Source organism: Tyto alba, unplaced genomic scaffold, assembly GCF_018691265.1.
Source record: "Tyto alba isolate M040663 unplaced genomic scaffold, T.alba_DEE_v4.0 Super-Scaffold_13, whole genome shotgun sequence".
Classification (NCBI taxonomy): Eukaryota; Metazoa; Chordata; class Aves; order Strigiformes; family Tytonidae; genus Tyto; species Tyto alba.
This window is the reverse complement of record NW_024881275.1, coordinates 24,593,256-24,613,728: the sequence shown is the minus strand read 5'-3', so window position 1 is coordinate 24,613,728 and position 20,473 is coordinate 24,593,256. Positions and strand designations below refer to the sequence as shown.

General features: G+C 39.0%; 1 protein-coding gene across 1 annotated transcript in view; it reads left to right on the top strand.

Moving 5' to 3' along the window:
* The first annotated feature begins 244 nt into the window (after positions 1–244).
* Positions 245–20,473, top strand: part of WDR36 (WD repeat domain 36) — a 34,732-nt gene continuing 14,503 nt past the window's right edge. The window contains exons 1-15 of the mRNA XM_042787752.1: positions 245–447; positions 1,646–1,673; positions 5,438–5,538; positions 6,000–6,117; positions 7,010–7,142; positions 8,832–8,886; positions 9,717–9,849; positions 11,539–11,714; positions 12,285–12,405; positions 14,403–14,468; positions 15,393–15,476; positions 16,931–17,085; positions 18,192–18,306; positions 19,567–19,732; positions 20,015–20,123. Of these exons, the coding sequence (XP_042643686.1) occupies positions 301–447; positions 1,646–1,673; positions 5,438–5,538; positions 6,000–6,117; positions 7,010–7,142; positions 8,832–8,886; positions 9,717–9,849; positions 11,539–11,714; positions 12,285–12,405; positions 14,403–14,468; positions 15,393–15,476; positions 16,931–17,085; positions 18,192–18,306; positions 19,567–19,732; positions 20,015–20,123 (1,707 nt within the window). The 5' untranslated portion in view covers positions 245–300. The remainder of the gene's footprint in view (positions 448–1,645; positions 1,674–5,437; positions 5,539–5,999; positions 6,118–7,009; positions 7,143–8,831; positions 8,887–9,716; positions 9,850–11,538; positions 11,715–12,284; positions 12,406–14,402; positions 14,469–15,392; positions 15,477–16,930; positions 17,086–18,191; positions 18,307–19,566; positions 19,733–20,014; positions 20,124–20,473) is intronic.

Below are 20,473 nucleotides of genomic sequence, written 5' to 3'. Positions count from 1 at the left end.
CGCGGGGGAGGGCGCCTGGCACCGCGCCTGCAGCGCTGGCGGCGCCGACGCTCCCCTCCGCGCCTCGCCGCGCACCCCCGCGCCCCGGGCGCGGCCACGGGGCAGCGTCCCGGCCGCCCGAGCGCGGTGCCGCCTCTGCGGCGGAACTGGGGCGGCGGCGGGGACCGCTTTGGGCGGCGCACGCCGGGGTAGGGGTGGGGGGAGGAGTGCCGGGCGGAAGCAGGGGGAGGGGGAACGGGGGACACACGGACACACGGACACGCTTCCTGCGTGGCGGGCGGGCGCGTGCGTGCGGGCGCCATGGCGCATGAGGGCGGCGGGTTGTTCGCCGGGTTCCGCGCGCTCGGCCGCTTCAGCGGTCCCGTTCCGCACGCCCTGCGCTACCACGGCCGCCACCGCCAGTTCTACCTGGCCGCTGCCGTCGGGCGCAGCGTCCACACCTACAACGTGAGTACGCGGCCCCCCCCTCCGGCCCCCCGCGCTGCTCCCCGGTCTCTTCTTAACTCCTCTGCCGGGCGGCCCGCCTCGCTGCCGGCCGCCGCTGGGCCTTGCGGAGGCCGGGCCCGCGCCGGGCAGGGCCGGGCCGCCGCCTCTCCCTTCCCCCTTCCCTTCCCTCCCCCGGCCTCGCTGTCGTGAGGCGGGAGCGTGTGAGGAGGGAGGGCCTGCGGCGGCCGGGTAGCAGGCCTCGGCGGCAAGCGGGGCTGCCTCGCCGGCGGGAGGGTGCAGGTCCGTCAGGGCAGAACGGGCTTGTTTAGCCCTCTGGGCAGCCCTGGCAGGTTTCTGTGTGCGCTGGCGGGTGCAGCGCAGCCCATCCGTCGGGCAGGGGAGCACCCAAAGGCTGAAGCTTTTCCTTCGTTGCTAAATAAAGCAGAGCTCACCAGCAGTTTGAATAACGCTTGAAGGCTGCAATTTCCGGGGGGGAGGGGGGGGGGGGCGGGGGTCAATCCATTAGGCCACGTTAAAATTTTACCTGTGTGGAAACATGAGCATAATTCAGTTCTGCAAGATGAGAGCCTGTGATACTGAGTCACTTCTTGCTGTACGATAAAAGCATTTTCAGCCTATAGAAACAGAAACAGACCAGAACTGAATCCAGTGGTTACAGTGAACAGCAGAGTGCAGGCAGTACAGGTCTTCCTGTGCCCTTACGGTGCTCTTTTGGTGTTCACTCCTGTCAATCTTCTCCACAGGCTTTGATCTAAAGTAGTAATGGTCATCACTGAGCAAAGATGTCTGTAACTGAATCAACTTCTGTGTGAACAGAGATAGATAGTAGGATAGTGTGGTTGTAGTGGAAATAAAGTAGAAGCAGAGGTGATATGAAAACAAAATTGGCCAAGCTCTGCAAAGTGTCTTAAAAGTGTGCTTAGTTTGCTGTGGATTTGGGTAAAGTATATCAAGAAGCACAACTTACTGTTGCTGAATGGTTGTCTTTGGCAAATATATTGTCCCCTTCCTATTGACCAGTTGCCTGTGGGTTTTCCTGTAGATACTGTTGTAAACTAAGATGAATAATTTTTCTGTCTTGTGAGGCATGCAAATTCCTTGTCTCATTTCAGTTGGTTCCTAGAATTTTGAATTTCTGTTTATAGAAAATTAATTGCAACCAGACATTAAACATGCCTTCTGAACATTTTCATTGCAGGTGCAGAAGCTCGGTATTGTTGCTGTGAGTAAGTACGCACAGATTGTTCATTCCTGGTTGTGTTTTTTTCTTTAACACATCTGACATTGACACTTGATTCTTAACTCAAAAATGGAAAGTTAATTGTATGTACTGATATTTATACTGAAATATGTTGAAAGGAGTCTCAGAAATACATGATATCAATTTGAAAATAAGATTGATGTTGCAACTGTAACTCCATTCTCTTAGGGATATACCTTGTGAACCTTCTGTCCTTGTTACCTTGTTCTTCCAAGAACACCCCTAGGCCTTAAGGAGTGAGCGGTGAATAAAGCTGTTAATTCCAGATCCCTTCTTTTGTTGAAAACAACAACATGGTTGCTAGAAGGCTGCGTTACAATAAATCCAGGAGCAGAGCAGGTGTGGATGGGACTAAAGGTGTTCAGGGAATGTTAAAAATTGGCTGGACTGCTGGATATAAAGGATGTAAATCAATGGCTTGATATCCAGTTGGCAGTTGGTAACAAAGCGTAGCACCCTAGGTGTCAACAGCAGGGCCCATGTTGTTCAGCACCTTCACCAACAGCCAGAGTGATGAGGCGGTGTGCACTCTTAGTAAAAATTTGCCGACGTTACTATGTTAGGAGGAGTTGCTGACACCCAAAATGGCAGAGTTTCAGTCCAGGGAGGTGTTGCAAAATGCTAGGCGTGGGCCAACAGAAACCTTGCCAAGTTCGGTGAGGGCAAGTGCAGAATCCTGCACCTGGGACAGAACAAGCTGGGAACTGACTGGGTGCATAGCATCCCGCTGAAAAGGAGCTGGGACTGTGCTGGTGCCAGGTTGAACACGGACCAACAATGCGGTAACTGTGAGTAAGGCAAGCTATGTACTGAGCTACATTAGGAACGCAGCCATTAGATCGGGGAAGGCTGTTATTCTCCTGTGCTTTGTGCTGGTAAGCTGGACTGCAGTATCCAGTTAGTGTGGTTCTCCCCTTCCCACTGCTCCCCTTTCTCAGGAGGGATGCTGAGGAACTGGAGAATGTCAAGGGCTTACAGCACACAGTATGAGAAGAGGCATTGAAGTAACTGTATCTGTTTTGTCTTGCAAAGGAAAAGTTATAGGGCGACGTAGAGGCAACCTGTTACCTGAAGGGCAGTTACGAAGATGGCAGAGCTGAATTTGTGGCAGACAGAGTAATGAGGGTCAAAAGTCACAGGTTGTAGCATGTGAGGGTCACAGTGGAGGTTAGGAAAAATGGCTCTGACTAAGAGGAAACTGCAATACAGTGTAGAACTTGGGTGATCTCCTTCCCCAGAAGTTTTCAAGACTCAGTTCAGCATAGCTGCAGTTAACCTGATCTAATACGATAATCCAGTTTTGAGAGGAGCTGGGTGAGAGGGTGAACTCAATGATGCTGTCCATAGGGATCTTGACAGGCTTGAGAGCCTGTGCAAGCCTCATGAAGTTCAACAAGGCCAAGCGCAAGGTCCCACACATGGGTCAAGGCAATCCCAAGCACAAATACAGGCTGGGCAATGAGTGGATTGAGAGCAGCCCTGCAGAGGAGGACTTGGGAGTATTGGTGGTTGGAAAACTGACTGTGAGCCAGCAATGTGCACTCATAGCCCAGAAAGCCCACCATATCCTGGGCTGCATGAAGAGAAGTGTGGCCAGCAAGTCGAGGGAGGGGATTTTCCCCCTCTACCCTGTTCTTCTGAGACCCCACCTGCTGTGCTGTGTCCAGTTCTGGGGCCCACAACATAAGAAGGGCACAGACCTGCTTGAGAGGATCCAGAGGAGGGCCATGAAGATGATCAGGAGGCTGGAGCGCCTCCTTTATGAGGACAGGCTGAGAGAGTTGGGGGTCAGCCTGGAGAAGAGAAGGCTCCAGGGAGACCTCGTAGTGGCCTTCCAGTACTTAAAGGGGCCTCCAGGAAAGACGGACAGCAACTCTTTATCAGGGAGTGTAGATAGAAGGAGGGACAACAGGTTTAAACTGAAAGAGGGTAGGTTTAGATTAGAGATGAGGCAGAAGTTCTTTACTGTGAGGACAGTGAGACCCTGGCACAGGGTGCCCAGAGCAGCTGTGGCTGCCCCCTCCCTGGAAGGGTTCAAGACCAGGTTGGACGGGGCTTTGAGCAACCTGGTCTGGTGGAAGGTGTCCCTGCCCATGGCAGGGCGGTTGGAAATAGATGATCTTTAAGGTCCCTTCCAACCCAAAGCATTCTGATTCTATGATTCTATTCTGTGATTTCCAGATGTTCCTTACAACCAACACTTAGATGATTCAGTGAGATGCACGCTATCTTGAAAAGGTTTTTTACTTCTCCAGTGAGATGCACGCTATCTTGAAAAGGTTTTTTACTTCTCTTTATCACAGAGTTTTTGCACAGGCCTCATAAGCAAAATATTATTCATTAAGAGAGCAGCTGTTAACTTGAGAATAAATAACTCACACAACCAGGAGTAGATTTCTAAGTTCATCAGCGAATAGTTACAGCAGTAAACACATTAATGTAACTTCTGTTTTCAGTTTACAAAATCATAAAAGCATTGCATATTCTGTGAAATCCTTTTCAGTGGGCTACATCTTCACACAGACATAATCATTTAAGTTTTTTGAGAAATTTTGATGTTTACATACAAAATTTTGATTGAAAAGATAAATGGTGTGCCCCTCTGCAGTGTTGCTGGTTTATTGATGTTATGTGGTTGGTGCTCTTAACTTTTTGACTGGGGTGTGCCTAAAACTGTCTTGGCCTAAGCAGACTTATATAGAGGTCATGTGGAGTACCAGTATCTGTAACGTGATTGTAGGCATAGATCACTTCAGAGGCACTTTGGGAAGGTATCTCATACGTTCAAACAAATGAAAACTCTCATAAAGTGCAACCTTATTTCTTAGTTTAGTTCTTTGCATTGAAGCTGTGCTGCAGTACAGCAAGAGGTACAGGATTCTTTGTGTCTGATAATAATTCAGATGCAAAGCATCATTGTAAGGAAGGCTGCTGTGTGATCATGTAAGTTTATATCGTAGGTGCAGTCCCACAGTGTCTGCGTTTTGATCTGGCGTTTTTCTGTACAATCATTAAGTGCTGTGACTTTCATTCTTGTGTTTCCCTAGATTGAGAGTATTTTTCGCTAAAGTACTGCTTCAGTTTTCTGCCATTTGGGACCACACCAGCCGCTTCTCAGTGTGGTCTGGAGCTTTGATGTGTTTTTCGTTTGAATTAGTAAAGTAGCAAATCACAACAGTAGATACTCTTTCTGAGCCAGTCACAAGGTGGGGAGTGAGATGTATTCTTAGAGCAGTAAATTCGTGGTGTCTTTAGCTGTAATCAGGAAACGGGTGCTGGAGTGGGTCACTAGCTTCCAGGTCTGCAGAATGGCTTAACCTAACAGGAGTGGCTAATGCTGAGACTGACTTATCAGCCATGTTTCTAGTCCAGTGGGCTGTGGGGTTCTGGCAATCTGCAGAAGTGTTATGTTGACTTAAATACTTTATAATCTATGGCAAAGCTAACGTGTGCCTTAACTTAGAGTGATAATGCAGTAATTTATTATTAAATGTTTTTCAAAAGAACCACCTTGTGATATATCAATCTGATGTTTGGTACTGGTGTGCTGTTACCCGTGGTAATACTTGCATTCATCTGAAATGTGTGTGTTTCTCTAAGAAATTCAACAGAATGCTCAACAGGAAAACTTTCTTGGTGGGGCAGTGTGCTAAGTACATACACCGTCAGGCTTTCTCTTTTTGTTATGAACCTGAAACTTGTTCAACTTTTCTTCTGTTTGATTAACAGGTAATGCTTTGCCACAAGACATTACATGTTTGGCAGCAGACCGCATGTTGATATTTGCTTCATACGACAATATTCTCCATGCTTTTGCCAGGAACAAAGAGGTTTTTATTAGTTTACTCATTGCTTAGTAGTACAAAACAGTTGTGTAGCATTTGTGTTTCCAAGACAGTTAATTTTCTACAAACATCTGTTTCTATAGATGTTGTAGAGGAACAAAAACTGTAGAAGAAGGAATAAAAAGAGCAAATTCTGTAATGGCTGTCTTGTGTTTAATATATTAGTAATTAAGTAGTTATTTAAAGATAATTTATGTGAATTAACAATTTATTTTTTAAATGAAGTCAAATTAAGCCAAATAATTAAAAATACTTAGTTAAAATATTTTTGCCAGCGGTTATAAATATCAGAAAAAATTATGTATCTTCCACTTAAAGTTGTGTGGCCTTTCCATGTATTTTATTTAAACTTGTTGCTGACGTGTTAGGTGTCCTAAAGTATCATGTTAACATGATATGCTACCTGAACAGCTTATATTGAAAACACTTCTATTTTGAAATTATAGGTGGTTCATACCTATGAAGGTCACAAGGCAAGGATACACCTTCTCCAGCCTTTTGGTGATCATGTAATCTCTGTGGATGTTGACAATGTTCTTATTGTTTGGAATGTACAGTCAGAAGGTGAGAGGCACTTTATTTTTGTTACTGCTTTATAGGATAGCATTGTTAAACATTCAGTAATTTTTTAAGAAGTGGGGTTTTAAAGCACATGTTCAAAAGCAGTTTATTCTTAAAAAAAAAAGAAAAGTCTGTAAATGACAGTGGTACTTAAATGGTAACTGAAATTCTGATCCTGCATTAATTTTTCATGAATGGATCCTGCATCACATGCAGAGACCCAGTAAGGTTCCATTTAGGTGTGAAGAGACGTGCTTATATGGAAATAGCATTTTAGTGTTCCATTTGCTGGTAAAGACTGTGGTACAGCAGCTTTGGCACCATCTCTGAAATCCTGTAGTTCCTTCATATTTACCAGCCTGGATAAGACTGAATTCTTACAAATAATCTTTTGATTGCGTCATCATCTTCTCATGTCATTGTAAAGTGACTTATGAAATCCTCCTTCAGTGCCCTGAAATTTTTCCTTTAGAGAGCATTCTCTTTGGCATGACCAGTGTCATTCCTTGGATGCTAGGTCTCAAAAGTGGCCACAGACAGGCTTTAGAGATTAGAAGTTGCTATAACAAACAAAAGGCATGCTAATCAGATGAGGTGTTTTGCTCAGGCAGGAGCAGGAATCCTTCAGAAAGATATAAATCACTACAGTTTTGCCAGCATTGTTGTGCTAGGTAGGCTTATAGGGAAAAAATATACCTTCAAGCCAACAGATGTTACAACGTAAACAAGTTTAGCCTGTCCTGTTACACTAAAGGTAATCCTTTAATGCAAGAAACACCAGTTATGGGATTTGCACAGAGTAAACATCAGTTCTGCCTTTACATTTGCCAAGGGATGACAAGCCTGCAGTTTTGTAGGGATAGCAACGCTAACATTACTTCTTACTTTTTCACAGAGGAGTATCTTCAAGTGGATTTTGATAAGGCCACTTTCGCAGTTTCTGCAGTTCTGCATCCCAGCACCTATTTGAATAAAATTCTACTTGGGAGTGAACAAGGGAGCTTGCAGCTATGGAATATAAGATCCAAGTAAGATTCTTAATAACTTGGATATACTTCATGCTCCAAGTAGTTTCATATGTAACTAATAATACTTTTAAGTACAGTAGGTTTTGAACATGGAATCTTTTACTGAATCCTTTGGCAGAAGTTTTCAGTTGGTCCATCTCCAGGAAGAAAGAATGCTGCTGTTCCCTGAATGCTGACGCCTTTCAAGTTGCGTGTTGTTTACTCTCCCTGCAAAATGGCAGGGATTGTTCAGGATTTTTTTCTTTTAAATTATGTGGGGGTTTTTTTTGGCTTTTCTTTTTTTTTTAAATTTCTTGGAATCACATAGCTTTCCCATGAAAACAATTAAAAACGTAGTAAATGCATGCTCAGGCCTTCTGCCTCCCTTCTTCCAAGCTTAATTTTTTGGTTGTTGTGGGTCCAAGGAGGTGCTGGCAGGGAGTGTGGAGGTAGTTATTAGCTTCTGATCCTTATACTCAAATAAGAGACATATAGATGTGTAGTTGTCTCTGTGCATGTCCAAGTAGAGCTCTGTCCATAATGGCAGTATTTCATACCTAACACAATCAGCTGCTTTTCTAACTCGTGAAATTACAGCTACAGTGAACTTCCCTGCATTTTAATGTACATACTGAAAATAGATGTTAATTCAGCTTGTCTAGTTCAGTGTTTTATTCTCATAACTACGGTATTCTTTAATGATATCACTGCTATTTTTTTGTTTCATATGCTAATCTTTTGGAGGTGCTCTATATGGCATATAAATCAGGAAGTAGGAATAACCTCAAAATAAAAAAAAAGGAAACGTCTATTCATAGTAATCTTACATCTCTTCAATGTCTGTCGCAGCATCTGAGATGCGATACATCCTAGATGACAAAAAGTCTTCTTAGATGGCTTAGTTTTTCTCCTAATTGTGTAAAAACTTTTGGGGTTGTTACTGATATTTTAGCAATGTTGCTAGGTTAAGCAATTTCTATTTTGGACTGTTCTCTACATGGATTATTTTGTAGATAGGTATGGGCACCATTAGACAAAAATCTAACTTGGAAGAACTGAGGGGAGAGTTTGATGATCTCTGTCAAGAAGGGAAAGTGAGAGGTTGACACATGACTTCTAACAGTCTTTTAAGAATGACAACCTATCTCTGTGGTGATGGAATATTTTTTTAATCATGTCTGTTCTTAAATATGGTTTTCATAATTTCACCTTTAGTAAGTACTTCATGACTACCTTGTCCTGCTTCACATGTTGGCTGTTACCATTTCTGAAAGAAACAAGATGGGGTTTGCTTGTAGTATATGTTAGTGTCTTCCTTTAGGGAAGTTACTCCGCAAATAAAGGATTTGTTCTTACTAGAAATTGGACCAAGACAGAATTCTTAACATCAGCATAAAAAGCCAGAAGTGTGTTCAGAGCAGAAATGCGTGAGGAGCAACTGGCATAGAATGGGTCTTCCTGTTCATATTATGTAATTATGTCACCTTTGAGATATTAATGCATGACAGTAACTTTCGCAATAAAAATTAACTATAAATTTTATTATTAATCTCACATAATAGTATCACAATTTGGTTTTTTTGTTTTAACTGATTTGTAAGGACAGAAAGCTGATGTACTTCTCTGTGTAAGTGCATAAACACATCCATTTTATTGTGTAAATTTCCCAAGGGTTAATTGATTTATGATTTTTATTTGCTTGTTTTCCAGCAAACTCTTATACTCGTTTCCAGGATGGCACTTAGCAGTCACAACTCTTGAACAGGTTAGTATTTTTGGTATCCTATTTTCTTACATTACACGTCAAGAATAGCAGGCAAAATATTGTTTAAAATTACAGCAATGAAGAAGACACATATTCTCTCAGGCAATTTTAATAATCTTCTCTTGAGCATTTTAGATACTGGAGAGAGGTAGACTCGGAGGCTTATTATTTGCCCTTCCTCTAGTTCTGTTGCATTTAGTGTCTTAGCTGTTTTGTGTTCATCTTTATTCACTGACTGATGTAATTAATTTACAGAAATAGTTTGTTTGCGAGATGCATGCATATCGTGTAACTTCTTACACTGGTAGCTTTTTGCTAAATTTATTTTGCTTTGGAGATTAATAAAATGTAGATTTTGCGTATTCAGGAAAAGATTTTGTAACTGCATTTGCTATATTTTTGTACCTACAAAAATTAATTAAAACTTACTGGTAGCATTGATGACAGCTTTGAAAATGGTCTGCAGTTGTCTTGAATAAAACATGTATATATGGGAGTGTGTGGTAGGTTGTATAACGGTCTATCAGAACTACTAAAAACTTAGTGAGGTGTTTTTCAAAGTAATTCCAGCTTCTGGAAACAGAATTGCTTCATCCAGTGTTGACTGAGCACAAAATCTTACATCTCATTTTTTGTTTAGATTTATCGGATGTTCATTATCAGTTGTGCATTTAAGGTAATATAGATAGAAGATCTCATGCAAGATGCCTTATTTGTTTCTTTACTATTTTTCTTGGACCTAGATACATTGTCTTCTAAGTATTGGTATTAGTAGTGTAGCAACAAGCTTTTCCGTGTTCATTTCAGTTGCTGTTCAATATTTCTTGCAGGCTCCTGCAGTGGATGTTGTTGCAGTTGGTCTTGTATCTGGTCATATTATTGTACATAATATTAAGTTTAATGAAACTCTGATGAAATTTCATCAAGACTGGGGTCCCATCACATCAATATCTTTTCGTACAGGTAAGTCTTATCATTTTTAGTGAAAATTTGTATAAAAATCCATAAAACTAAATGGGAGGTGGGAAAATGTTTTAATAAAGCATTTCAGAATCAAAATTTGGACTGAGAGTTAGTTTTCAAAGGCTGCAGATAATCTAGGAAAGTTACCAGTAAGTAAGGGAGATCATGCATCTTCATCATACTGGCTGTTTTGTAGCGATTCCTTCTGTACTAACTCTGCACAGGAATTGTGACATACAGTATTCTCTTTTTCAAGTGAAAGTAAGATGGTTTATGTTTACAGTATGCCAAGAGCTAACACAGTACACAGTTATCAGCGCAGAGTAATCAGCACACTGTAAGTTAGTATTTAAACCTACTCCTCAGGAGTGTCTGCCCTCTCCAAAACAAAGTTAGAAGGTTAGTAGTTGGGTGACTACTGATTGGATGGCATTGGGGAAACACTGTTTAGATTAAAAAAAAGCTGTGAATATAATGAGCATGTATTTAATAAATGAGCATATAATTACTAAATCTAGTTACTTTAATATTTATGCTGCCTACAGAGCTTCTGATACTGAATCTAATCACTCATTTGAATAGAAAAACCTTGCAAATCTTAACAGAATATAGATTGATATAAACCCTGTTGAGGAAGAATGTTACTGTAGAGACTGATGGAAACACATCTGAGAAGTGGAAAGTGTGCCTTTTTCTGTCAGCCATTTAACTCAAAATGTTAATAAAGTTAAATAACTTCAATTGCCTGTTTGAATGTGTGGCTTTCAGATGTTCTCTAATCTCTCTCTTGTCTTTGCAGTTAGGAAGTTTAGTGTAAATATAACCTGGTTGTTTCAAACTTGTGCACCCATTTTAGTCTGAGTAAAGTGCTCTTCATTTAAATTAAAATAAACCTGGCATATTTCCATATGTGTGAAGCTTCACTGAGAAAGAAGACCGTACACCTGTCTGATTTAGTTATCTGTGATGTGTGCAATTACAAATTGGAAACTGTGTTTTTCTTTTGTTGGAGCAAAAAGATTAGTTACCAGTTATGCAGGATATTTGGTGGAATGTTATCTTGATATGACAAGCTTTAAAACTTACTTGAATATTTGTAGTATGGTTTTAGGAGTTAGTATGATGTGTTTATCTCCTTAATATTGGACACAATAGAGCAAACAGAACAAAATTAGAGATTCTGTGAATTGAGATTTTAATTATTGCTTAGAATGATTTGATAAACATCTAATCAACTTCTGGAATTTATTTTTTGCAAGCTGTTGAGCCAAAAACTTGAGAGGATTTAAAAAAAGGAGTGTTAATTTATAGAATGGTGATACAGTAGCTCTCACATCCTGAAGTGTGAAGGCTAGTAAGTTTGGGGAGAATCTGGGGCATGGAGTAACTTTTAAAAAAGGTACAGGTACAATACGTCTTGCGCTTTCAAGCAAAACTTCTAGCATTGGCTGCTAGATTTATATATATTTATTGTTATCTGATATGAAAACCTGGTTTTATTATCAGTGCACTTTGTTTATTTTCCGTTTGAAATACTAGAATATTTCAGTTAAAACATACCTTATTTTTAGAATCTGAATTTTTTTTTTAATTGTGATTGTAGCCTTTTCTTGAATCAGTTTTAAGATGTGAGGAGTGAATAAGGATGAGTAAGCAAACCTTTTGAACTTTTTTTTTTTTTTTGAACAGATGGACACCCAGTAATGGCAGCTGGTAGCCCAATTGGACACATTGCTTTGTGGGATCTAGAAGAGAAGAAATTAATCTGTCAGATGCAAGATGCCCATTCCACAGCAATAGCTGGTATGTCGTTTGTCCCTGGAGAGCCACTTCTTATTACTAATGGTGCTGATAACGCTATACGGGTAAGTTAGAATAGCTGCTGCTATCTGCTGGTATGTTGTTTTTTTCTTTTCTAGTCTTCCAGAAGTGTAAATGTTTAGTTTGGATTGAAGTAGCAGTTCTCAAATTAAACAAATACAACAAAACTCAAGTTACTGAAGTTGCTGGCTCTCAGTTGATCTGTAGTGGGGCAGTTTAAGGATTTGCTATAATGATGTCATTGCTTCATTTATTGTTTCATGATAGCCTTGAACAAGGCTTTGGATCCACTTTTCCAGAACCATACTTTATATCCTGGTGCACTAACTTAAATCTTGTGATGTTCTGGATCATGGACAGTTGCTGTTGGTAAAAGTCCCTAATGTTGTGTGTCCCCTGATGCCATTAGCCTTAGGCGGAGGGACAGAATGAACATCAAGAAACAATCAGCTGCCGTGGTGGAAACCTTTGGGTTTTTAGGATCAAGGACGAAAGCCAATGTGTGAAGTTTGCTGCATCAGTTCCCAGCTAAGCCTGTTCCACTGCCAAGAGGTGTGATTACTGGCAGGGCAATGTTTATCAGCTTTGTTATTCTGCTTTTTTGGGGGAGGCAGGTGTGGATTTTTGATGGACCTGGTGGTACAGGACGTATATTGAGAAGCCGAATGGGACATAGTGCACCACCAACAAAAATCAGATACCATGGACAAAACGGAGAGCAAATTCTTAGTGCGGGTATGAATTCTCATTCTTACTTTTCAGTCTGATTTCCTGCTGTGATAAAGAAAACATACAGAGCTAAGTATTTTTGTTTTATTAATACAGTAGATTATATTCCATGTGTTAAGTATGTGTATTTATAAAACATAGTAAGTCATTAGTGTAGACAATATAATTTATTACTGTATCAAACTATTTCACAGTTTCCCTGAAGGACCAGCTGGTAAGCTAAAAGTAGTTACAAGCATAAAAACTTAGGAGCTGGTTTTGTCATCCATATTTATATGTTTGATGAATAAAAATGGTTTCATTATCTGCTAAGGAACAGATCAGCTGGTCAAAATGAAAACCTGTAACAACTAGGGAAATTCTGTTGTGACAGGGAAAAAATAAGCAGTATAATGCATTTAATATCTTAGAGGAGCCACTCCACTTTTCCCACTAGTTTGATCGAATTTTGTGGGTTGCAGTGTCTTCGTAATTTGCCACAACTCAGTTGTGTTGGTAGTATGTATTCCTAAGGTTGCTTGTTACCAAGATATTAATCCAGAAGTGTAAAAATGCGTAAGTGACTACTCTTCCTTAGGAACTAGCATACTTAAAAATCTATAAATAGACCCCTTAAGAAATAAAGGGGTCAGATTGTTTTGTGGCCCAGAACACTTCAGTAATGGAATAATAGAGACTCTTCACCTAATCTTTAATTACTCGGAAGTAATAGAATTGTCTACATGGGCAATGTTTGAAAACATTACACTACGTTCTGATGAATGTTACACCTAATACAGCACAGCAATACGCTGCTAAACCCATCTGTGCTAAAATGGCTTGCTGTTTGTCCAATTGGTAACTTGGATTTAAGTAACTGGTTACTTGATACTAATTCAGTTCACACAAGGTGAACCACAGCAACAATCAAGAGTTGCTTAACAAATCCTCACATTTGTGTGTTGCAGTTTACTTCTTTGTCAGCTGTATTGAAACATATGAAGAGGGCAAGGAGACAAAACAGGCATCTCCACAAACTAACACCAGTGCCGCTGGCTTTCATCCAGCTTAACGTTTCTGCCAGCTCCCAGTATATATACATGCTGCCTTACTTTTGTATTATAGCAGCAAGTAAAGGTTGCTTGAATACTACAGTTGTTCCATTGTCTTTCAGATTCTTTAAGTTCGGTTTGACTAATTTTCTGTTTCCTTACTAGTTTGGCCTAGTAAAAATGTTTTGGCATTCTTCTGATTTTTAAAAAAGCATCTCAGTGCCTTTAATTTTACATGCATTGTGCAATTTCATTTTCTGTTAGTTTCTGGTTCTGTCTTGTCCGTGTCCCCTACAGAGTGGACCTGTTTGCTAGTTTCAAATTTGAGCCTTCTGTTCTATTAAATTAAATTCCTATCAGTTCTGTGAACACTGGTCACTGGGTAGAGAAGGGAAGTCTCATTAGTGTCCTGGTTTACAGGAAAGATCGATAACTTGGCTTTTACCATTTTTGTTTGGGTTAGCTTACTGGCAAGCCTAGGTGTAGTTCTTAACCAGACACAGTATGTGTTGGTTAGGCAAAGGATAAAGAAAGGAATATTGTAGTTGGTGAGGGAGCATATGGGGTCATGGAAAAAAGCTTTGGAAGTATTATGGAGGTATTTGAAGGATGTGACAGCTTATTTAAGGTTTTAATCATAGAAAGCTGGGAACAACTGGATATTGTGGAGAAAGGAGCAGGGACAGAGCAATTGAACATGGAGAAGATGTCCATAAAAAATGTGTCATTCTGACTGTGTTTGGGGTAAAGTAGTAGGAGTGGGATATAGGCCACAGAGAATTAGGCTCCGTTAGCTCTGCTGCTTATAGTGTATCTGTAATTTTTCTTGGATCAGAATTTTTAGTAAATATTCTGTTACGGTGTTTGAGGTTTCTTAGTGCTTATACATTCTGCTTTTCTTGCTCAGATAGCTTATGAGTAAACAGAAAATTGATTTGTGCCCTTCACTGCTCTCTGCTAATATTTTGTCAGGTCAAGATGGAACACTGCAGTCTTTTTCAACAGTTCATGAAAAGTTCAATAAAAGTTTAGGACGTGGTAAGTATTTCAGTGAAAGTACAAATATTGGTGAGAAAAGCCCTGAAAAGTATTTATGTAAACAGGAACTAAAACATTAGGTAGGTCTTACTTTCACTTTAAATGTTTTTTGAAAACTGTTCATCATAATTGTTCTGCAATTACAGTCCTTCCTGATGTATATAAAGTGTAGGCTCAGACTTGTTTGTACCTAGAAGTAATTTCTGTAGGTTGGCAGTGTATGTTATTTGACTGTGAGAAATGTTGGGCATGATTTTTCTATTAAAAATGTGTAAAGCAGTAGCTGACATTTCAGCATGCATAGTTACAACTCATTCCCCTTCTGTTCAATTGACTAAGTTATTAGTTAATTTGTATTTGATTTAATGTAGGGTTTAATTTAGAAAACATGTCTTCTAAACAATGCCATGGTTAAGCAACACTTTCTTGTATAGTTCAGAGAGCAAAGCTCAGAAAGACTAATAATTATTTTAAAATATCTATATTGATATATATTTATTCAGATAGATTTGAGTAGACAGGCATAGATTAATTGATTATGTATATCCTTTGAACATAAATTTGAAATTCCTGACTCTTTGGTTATTGAAAGGGCTGGGTGTGATATATTGCTTTATATGGTCATGTCTGTATGACCAGGGTTTTAGCTGTGATGGGGGGATCTCTGTCTCGGGATGTCAGCACAAGATCCTGGAACAAACGGGTTGACTAATACATCTGTGAATGTAGTAGGCTAGTGGTTTGCTCAGTATCATGTGAATTTTGATAGGGACACTATTAATGTTCTTAGCTCTTCAAACCCTAGGTAACAACGTAAGCCAAATTTTTCTAAGTTTATTAGGAACTTTATATTTAGTAAACCTTTTAAAACTATTATTCTCAGGTCTAGCCATGAGATTGAGACACAACTTCTTTTTTTTTAAGGTTCAATTAACAAAAAGAAATCAAAAAAGAAAGGTCTTAAGCTTGATACGATGGCACTTCCACCAATTACAGTCTTTGCTTCAGGTAAGTAGTCTTTAAGATACTTTTACAGAGCTCATCATGTCTTCGTTTTGTCTTTTAACTCTCAAGACACTACTGTTTTGAAAGCCCATGCTGTATAAAGATCAGACTATTGAGGTTCTGTGGCCTTTCATGAGCTGTTGAGTGCCATTTTACTTGGTAAACTTTTATATTGTTTTTAAAAAAAGAGCATTTTATTTCAAATGTCTTTATGTTTAACTGGCTCTTGGCTTGAAAATATCCAGCCTGGGAGCCAGAATCTTCTGGTGTACGTATTATTCCAGGCTGGAGAACCAGCAGTGAGGGGCAATGAAGATCTTTGTCAGCTGAGGAAATCCTAGCTACAGTGCTTGATTTTGATTCCCCAGTTCCTTTATTTAAGTCATTGTTCAAAGTCAAATTTCAATTACACTGTTCATTTGTAATACAGAAAGGAAATAATGAACCTAACTTCTTGAAGCAGAACTGCAGTTGTCTTTGCTTCATCAAAATGTGTTTCTTTAAATTAATAACCATCTCTTCAGACATGAAATCTGTTTTGTCTTAAGTGTAGCAATTTTGTATTTCAAGGTTGTTTAATTGTTTCATGTGCTGAAAGGTTTGGATTTACAATTTTTTGTAGCCATTTGACTACATGTGGTATTTAGATTGCATACTTCATTGACACAGACTATCTGTACGTACTTGTTGCAGATATGTATGTTGTGTGTATATATATATGTGCACACTTTTTAATACTAGACCTGTCTGATTGATACAAGGTAGTAGAACTGAAATGTGCTTGGAAACGTAAGAAAACATTTATTTAAGTACATTTTAATTAGACTTGTTTCTTTTTTGTGACACTGTCATTGTTTGGTGAAGTGAACCAGTTTGTATCTGGTTGTTGTTTTCTTTGAATTTCAATTTCAAGTTCTCAATTTTTTTTTTATTGTATGAATTCTAGAAACAAAAAGCAAACTTGCTCATTATTTACTTCCCTACATACCATATTTGACTACAAAGTTTGGATACTGAGCTTTTGAGGAACAATTCTCCTGCAAATGCTGAAAAGTCTTGTTATGTGAAGCAGACTTAGCTCTGAAACGCTGAGTTTCAGTTGGTAATTTAGCAGCTTCAGCAGCTGAAGAAACAGTTTAGTCATCTGCAAATGTGTACAGATTGAGTAGCTTAAACCATTTAAGTTTATATATGTTTTTCAAACCTCATAGATGCAAATACACAAAGACATGAAGTATGCCCCAGAAATGCTTATGGCTTTGTTAGCATTTCAGTTACACTAGCATATATATGCACAAAGGCTTGCCAGGTGATTTTTCTGAATGATAGCACAAGAACACTAACTATAAATTACAAACTGTTCTTCCTAAAAGTATTTCAAAGTACTCCTTGTGATAGCAGAAGAATTTATTTGACTTTAGAATGATTGTTTCTAAAAAGCATGTGTTACATTGCAGAAGTGGCACATCAGAGTGACTGGGACAATATTGTTGCCTGCCATCAAGGGTATATAACCTGTACAACCTGGAACTATCAGAAGACTTCCATGGGAGCTCATAAACTGAGGCCAGAAGAATTCAGCAAACACAAACCTATTGATATATATGCAACAGTAAGTTTATTTACAATAATGTTTCTTCAGCATTACAGAGTATGTTATTTTGATTTGTATTTGTAATGAATCAATATTCAGAATGAAAACACTATCTAGGCATGATTTAGTTGCTTTGCAAAGTACTTTCTGCCAGATCAGTGTGTCCTAATAGCTGTTTTGTAATGCATGCGGTCTTAAGAAGAATGCTGCATATGCATTTTGTTCCTTAAACATCCAGGTTAGGTGCAGATTTTATTTTCTAACTCAGATAGGTGGTTGGACAGACCTTTAGTCTGCCATAGTGATGTAGAGTTGCCTGTGCGTCTGTGATGATAAACTTGGTTTGTGAAGGAAAATTTCTGAAGATGCTTTTTTTGGGCAATACAGAAAAATGTATTTCCAAATTGTAGGCAGGATATTCCTCTAAAAAGCTGTACAACTTGAGCTGGACACCATGAAAGTCAAACACTCAATAAAAGAGATATAAATGTTTATTGAGGCTTATGAGCTTGCAAGATGAGTAGTTACTATGTCATACTTCATGTGCTGGGTGTTCATACTACTACTGTATCTTGTGATAAAGTGTGTTTCTGACCTTAAGCTTAGTAGTTAAGCAGTAGACAAGATCAGTGCAGTTGTAAATACCTGGTTTTCTTTTAACTACCAGATACTTTGGTCTATCTTTCCAAAGATGGCTAGACCACTGTTTCTTTGTTTCTCACAATTTAAACTCTTGTTTAGTTTGTCGTGCTTGGACCTTATCTTAGGGATTGAATTTATGGATGTCTTGATTTTATAGGTTAGTCTTTTAGGTTACAGTATTGATATTATTAGATCTGACTTCTGATGGATGTCACTAGGTCAGTATTTTATTATCCTTCATGAGCATGCATTGCCATATTTATTAGTTGTTGACTGTTCACTTATTTTAAGAGATCCTCTCTCTACTTTTTTGAGATTTAATCTGTTGTTTGTTCTATGCAGTTTTCCTTGAAGAAGTCTAATAAAAATATGTTGGTATTTTGTATTCCTCATATGTTACATTTCTTCTAACAACTTTGATAATTACATATACACTCAGACATTGTTTTTCATTGCTTTTTGTTTTTCTTTCTCCTTGAAAGGCAGTTGACATTACCTCTTGTGGGAACTTTGCTGTAATTGGGTTGTCAACTGGACGGGTAGATATGTATAACATGCAGTCTGGCATTCACAGAGGTAGCTACGGCAAAGAAAGGGGTAAGAATTCCTATGCTTTTAAAATGCTGACTCTTAATAGAACAGCAACAACCTGGTGTTCTGTCTAGGGAATTTAACATAGCTTCTGAGTTGAATTTGGGAATCTTTCAGTTTCTCTAATTACCCTAATTGTCCTATCTTGCACTGTAATGAGAAGTAATTTGAAACCTGCTCTGAAGGACAGGCTCCCTGATAGTTTTAGCAGCTCTGATGTTAGCATATGTTTGGTTTCAGTTAACACAAAATTGTCCGTTACCAAAATGTTTAGCACTAAAATGAGATCCTCTGGCCTCAGCTCTTTTCGAGATAATCACCTTTCCAGTACTTGGCTTCTTGTTTTAGGGTTCTATCGCTGCGATAAATTTTACCATCTATTTTGTGCTTCCTGCTTAAAAATGAAAGAATACTTTACATGCATGGGAAATTGAAATCTTAAGCAAGTCCAGTTCTTTGTATATGCTATTATTTTCAGTTATCCAGCTGCAAACTTACAGCTTAATGTAAGTGACAGTGCATACATACATATTTCATGTCATGTATTCTCACGGATATTTGCTGTTGCTTTCTAAGTCTGAAATTTATAATAGTACCCTTATGATCTGATTTTTTTTTGTTGTAGAAACCAGGAAAGAGTCCTGATGAACCCTTAAGCCTTACTGGGATGAACCCTTAAGCCTTACTGGGTTTCTAAAAGCCACGTGAAGTGGTCTCCTAATAACATCATTGCTTGATAGTGGGATGAATTTTTAAAGTTTGGCTACAAGCCAATAGCCCTAGGCTTAGAATAAGAAATAAAAATGATCCAAAATCAGAGGAGCTATGCATTATCTTTACACTGCAGTGTAAAGTAGCTGAGGAGACTCCCAGACTTCATGACAGAACTGAAGCTGTAAATTTTGTTGGGATTGGTCAGGCCCGCTGGAGGCATTCCATAAGTGATTCAAAAAGTCCCCCAAATCTCACATTCAGAAAAGCCCCCCAAACTGAAAGCAGAAATAAAAGCTAAAATTCAGCTTCAATTATTCACAACTTTTTATTGTATTCTAGGTGCTTACTTGAAAACAATTTGGTTTCTGTACTGATAAGGAAACTTCTGATATTTGAACAGTCTTGTCAGGTGGCTTTAGAATTGTTTGTCACATGCTTACTGTTCATATACTGTAGGTAGGCGAAGACATACAGAATACTGCTTGGCATTCTGCTGATTTCTATGCTGTGTTTAAATTCTGAAATACAACTTTATTTTCCCTTGATTTGCAGCACATGAGGGGGCCATTAGGGGGGTAGCAGTGGATGGATTAAACCAGCTGATAATCACAGCTGGTAGTGAAGGATTAATTAAATTTTGGAAATTCAAAACTAAAGACCTAGTTTACTCCACTGAGCTTTCTTCTTCTCCAAGTGGACTTCTGCTTCACAGAGACAGGTAAGAAACTGAAGCTATTTCACATGCATATTCTTTTGCTGTAAGTACATGAATCTAGGATGGCAACCAAATAGTCTCATAAAGTGTAAATTTCTGATGCTTTGAAATACAGCTGACTACTAGTTGACAAAATGACTACAGGACACTTTATTAGACTGAAAGAAAGTAATGCTGTTTATCTGAGATTATCTCAAGATAAAAGATTTTTGAAGCAATGTTAGGATGTTGTTTTTATCTTTTGTCTCTGAGTATTCTCTATCCTGTGCTAATGATTCTTGGCAGTGGTATTCTGGGAATTGCCTTTGATGACTTCAGTATTAGTGTTTTGGACATAGAAACCAGGAAGATTGTCAGGACGTTCTCAGGACACCATGGACGGATTAATGACATGGTAATTGTTAATTCATTTTCTGTAACAGGTGACATATACAAATACCTAATTCATTTTAATGATGGTAGATTTCTCTACATATATGAAGCCACTGAGTATTATGTTCAGCTATGAATAGTAAAGTTGTAATTCAGCTCTACAGTAGTTTTGGCCATGTTAGCTTGCAAGTTAAAACATGTAGTGTTTGAATGCCCATGTATTTTTAGTTTGCTTTGGGGTTTTACTGTAACTTTGCAACAAGCTAATTTTGGGTTTAACAAAAAAAAGCATTAGGAATAATGAAAACAGTGCTGAGGAGCGAAATTGTGCTACAGTCTTCATGTGCAGAAAAAATGAGTCAGGTAAATAAA